The following is a 4959-nucleotide window of genomic DNA, read 5'->3' on the forward strand; positions in this document are numbered from 1 at the left end:
TACACACTCGAAGACGTCTCCATAATATCCAGAACATTTCAGCATCTTGGTGTTTACTATTGCATGAATTCTGAACTTCTCAACTTTAAGGATTAGAAAAACTTCAATCACATAAGTATTTATAAGATAGTTATATAATACGACATTACAATCACTATTTTACCTTTTTGGCTACTCTCAAAAAGATGTTCTGCGTGTTCTGTTTACATTCTCTGAACAGCCATGCATAATGTTACTTAGAACTCTGAGGGAAATAAATGAATTACTAAATGAGCATTGTGTAAGTACATACAATTCACATATTTCTGACAAGATTAGGGGATTTTTCCTTCCTTATAAAGACAAAGCAGAGCCTGGATAAGCTGGAGTCACGGCTCATGAACAGAAAGGGACTGACAGTCGGGAAACACATATTGATTATTGCAGTGGTGTTCAACAGAAACCAGTGAGGATTGTTAAAAAGAGCCATACACACGTGAACGATGGAGGAAAGGCTGGAAAAACAGACAAAGGTGCTCACCAGGAGAAGGATGGTTTTGGTAGCTCTGGACTCAAGGGACGACCTGGGGTAGATATTGGTCCTATGAATGTGTTGGACCTTCTGCTTATGCTGGTAAAGCATGAAAACCATGGAGACACTGGTCCAGATCATGAGCACCAAACAGAAAACATCAAGAAATGATAGCAATGCTGCATATAATGAGTCTCTGGTTTTGTCGTGCTGAACAGCAGAACAGTATCCAAAACATTTTCTGCTTGTGATGTTTTTGTTGCTCCAATTGCTAGTCAGAAACATAGAATACATGACATTTATCAGCATGTGCAGGATCCAGCACAGGAAAATTGAAGGGACAATGCACTTGAGAGCTTTCACTTTAAGCTCTGCCCACCTGTAGTTCCTGGGGCTGATCATGATGGCCTGGACCACACTCAAGAGGCAGGTGGTGCCAATGGACACCCCTCTGCCCACTCCATGAACATAAGGAAAAAATCTGCATCCAAAATCATTGAAGACCTGATACCCCCCAAAACATGATACCATATCAGGGAATCCGCTAGAGAACAGGACCAAGGAGTTGGCTACACTCAGGTTCTTGATAATCAAATCTGTGGACCTTGTCCTACACCCAGTGAAATAAAGGAAGAGATAATGGTAAAGAAGAGAGAAATTCCCCAGGATTCCAAATATAGTCTGTAATAAGATGATCATTCCTGCTGCCAAATCCCTGGTGGCCATCCCGTCAGTTCTCCATGACTGATATTTGTCTTCAGAGCTCGAGGATCCTGTCCGGGAATAGGAGGTGTGGGCCACATCTATTATGTCAACTAAAATCCAATACTCTCCACTTACCAACAGTTTCTACTTTGAAATAGTTAAAGTTTTTCTGTCTTTAGAGACTTTCAAAAGTTAAAAGTATAGCCATTAAAAAACACTTGCAACGTATGAATCACTGCTATAAAGTCCACACATGTGGTTACTTCTTTATCCCTCACAAATTCGTGGGGCAGGCACTATTACATTGCTTATACAGATGATGACAAAACAAGGACGGAGAGGTTAAGTGTTTCCTCTACATTTACACACTGTTTAGGGGCAGAGTGGGGATTTGAACCTGGTGGGCCTGGTAACAAAGATGGTGCATTTAATCCTTAATACACTAAATGCCAGTTAGCTGTGTTCCTCAAGTACACTGGATCTAAATTTATTTTTGTTTTTACACCTTGTTATTTCAATTTAGATTGGTGGTATTTCATTTTAAAATTTTGGTAATAAGTTTCTGCTTATTTATGAAGATTTATTCTATAGGTAATATAAACTTTGAATAAAGCTTTAGAGATCTTAATATAGTGTCGATGCCTTGGTTGCAGTATAAAACTGCGGGATCCTGCCCCTGGATGAGTTGGTTTTAATGAATGCAAGAATGTCTCAACATTAGGATGGCAAGAAAAAGACTCATTTGCTTTTACCCCAGGAACAAATGTACAATGTCCTGAGTCACAGGAACTATGAGACAAAAACGCTGATGCATGATAAAGTGTCTGAGAGAAACAAATTATGACTATTTTCACATCAAGTACATGTCTGTTGATTAATACCTGAGTTAAATAAAATGATTAGCAGTCAGGTAAGATTTAAGAAAGATAATAAAATAGAAGACACACATGCAAGTTGCAATGTAAAGGCAAAATCTTGTATATTATATTAATGACATACACTTTTTGGATTGATATAATATTTAAAAGCAGCAGAAATATCACAAGATTCGTTTGAGCCTAAAAACGTTGTCTGAAATTTACAAAGTTATATTTTTCTTAAATGCTGCTTCCCTAACTTCAAGTGGTAAAAGTCTCTCTGTGATCAATAGAGACACAATTATTAAATCTCTCAAGCACTTCACACCCCCAGAGTTAGAGAAGACATTTCTTCTCCAGCAGCTGCTGTTAGACTCACAGTTTCTGCACAGGATCAGAGGATTCCTGTAGGCTCACCCTATCCTCTTTATTACAAGTGTGGAGTTATTGTGAGTGAACCTCTAGAAACCTAAAAATTATGTCTATGATTCCTGTAAAGTAGGCAGAACAGCAGACTGACTCTGGAACTATAGTCCTTAAGCACATTAACAATCAGATTTCATCATGACTTGGATTAAACCACAACACTCACTGTCAGTGAGGATTACATGACATCACACAAGGAACTATCAGGGATTGGTAGAAGGTCTAGGACCTCATCTCTCTTTACTATCTCAGCTCAGGCCTCAGGATTTATTCCACCTTCCTATGTGGTTTTGTAACTGGACCAGGTTCATAAGCAAAAGATTCCCTGTGTCCAATGTGCTCGCTCACCCAGACTCCTGATACATCTCCCTGTCTCACAGCTTCTGCCTCTCAGGTGACTATAGAGAGAGCTCACCCACTTTTTCCTGCTGCCTGGATGATGGCCTCAGTGTGAATGTCAAAGCAGTCAGTACATGTGTGAGAGGGTAGCTAGACCCAGAGATATGAGTTTGTGATCCTGTGACCTCCCCTCCCCTCAGAACTGCAATTATCATTTCACCTGTAGCAGCACTGGCAGCTTGGGAGCTGAGACTATTTTTTGAAAACTTTTTTCCCAGTTGCTAATTACAAAGAATAACTACAAGTTTCTAACTAGCATCTCTTAAGAGACTATTGGGGTGTTTGTGAGAGATTTACTGTTCCATGATCCCTGGTGGCAGACAGTGGCTCGCATGGAGGAGAGCAGGAAACACTTAGTTCTGACACATGAGGGACTGTCAGCAAGCGTATATGTCTCACTGGATGTTCTACTTCACCCAGATGTTGTACCCAAAAGTGACTTCTTTCCTCATTTCAGAAAACTAAGCTGCACCATCAAGTAAGTTATGATCAAAGAAAAGGAATAAGTCTAAATATCTCAGAAGGATTCAATAAGAGATAGAAGTGAAAAGAAGAACATGATGCCAATAATTTACATCAGATATCATTGCCCTCATTTGCACAACCAAATACCGATTAATATGTACGTTTTTTGGACACTATAGCTGATCATATTGACTCTCACTAGTGTTGGGAAGCAGAAGCAGACTAATATCCACAGAAAAAGGAGAGAAGTTTCTTAAAGAGACCCTCACAAAGAGAGCACCAGGATCTGATGGTTTAACAGGGAGATTCCACCATTCTTGTAAGTATCAGAAAAGCCAGTGCTACCTGCTTAATTCAAGACAATCAAATGGTCAACACAGTCTTCCACACCTACTTTTTCAAAAACTTTTCAGGAAGGAAATAAGATTACTTTTTCAATCAAAAAATATTTTTCCTAGATCAGAAAAAAATAAATATAAATTTCATGTTTAATTTAATTCTTTAGGTTTTCCTCTACTCAGATAAACCCTTTGATCCAGGTTCACTATGTTATCGCACCCAATTTTCAGTTCAGTTGTTAGAGCCATAATGGTGTCTAACATCCTACACACACGCACAAACTCATTTACAAACAGATGCAAACTGTCACATGCATGCACACTCATTGACACACTCACACATGTAGTCACACATACATTCTTATACACATACACAGCCACTGATATTCCCACAAAATTTCAATGGCACACTCACAAACAGTAATGTACACATTGAACACATGAAAATTTACACTCACATATGTAAATACTCATAAATACACACACTCACCCAAACTTGCAGTTATTCTCTTTCATCAAATCACAGCCACCAATCATGTGTCCATTTCAATTACATGCTCTTACACAGAAGAATAGTTGTATCTCCAGACTTCTGGATAGCTAAAAATTGGGGCCTTCCTACAACTTCTAGTCCTCTTAAAACTGCAACAACCAAAACAGCAGTATTTCTTACAATTCACAACACTTCAAATGTGCTGTGAGCATTGCCATCTTATGTCAAGACACATGCTGGAAATCTTGGACTGTTTGAGGGAGGGACACTGTGGCTATGTGATAGAATGGAGTAAGAATAGGCCACAGGACAAAGGCAACATAGGATAATATGGGGGTGCAGAGAGCCTGGGAGCATGGGGTTATAGAGAGTACAGTGGAAGAGAGTGTTTAGAGAGAGAAAAGGCAAAGGGTTTTTAAAGTTGGTGAAGTATTAATGTAACATGACAGAGATGAAAATACATGTGGGGAAAGTGTGCAAGGAAGTGAAGATGGGGGGTATTAGGATCTGGGATATAAAAGGGGAATAGAGTCAAGGGATCAAAAGTGCTAATGGGGATTGGAAGTTAATGGCAAAAGTGAGGAAAGGCCAGTGGTGGGTGCATTTAAATGACATGGTGTGGAGAGAAGGTGAATTCAGATGGGATAGGCCGATCTTGGAAGAAGATAATGATCCAAGTGGGATAGAGTGTGGGAAAAGGAGATGGCACTAGGGGAAACCATGGACATAGGCAGGAAAGTCAAACGGGCAGAGAACAGTGAGGCA

General features: G+C 39.6%; 1 protein-coding gene across 1 annotated transcript; it reads right to left on the reverse strand.

The window, feature by feature from the left end:
* Positions 1-295: 295 nt before the first annotated feature.
* LOC131397303 (vomeronasal type-1 receptor 4-like) lies at positions 296-1315 on the reverse strand. Its single transcript, XM_058530099.1, has one exon. It carries the CDS (start codon positions 1235-1237, stop codon positions 296-298), a length of 942 nt encoding a protein of 313 aa, XP_058386082.1. The 5' UTR covers positions 1238-1315.
* Between the last annotated feature and the right edge of the window lie 3644 nt (positions 1316-4959).

This window comes from Diceros bicornis, chromosome 34, assembly GCF_020826845.1.
Source record: "Diceros bicornis minor isolate mBicDic1 chromosome 34, mDicBic1.mat.cur, whole genome shotgun sequence".
Lineage (NCBI taxonomy): Eukaryota > Metazoa > Chordata > Mammalia > Perissodactyla > Rhinocerotidae > Diceros > Diceros bicornis.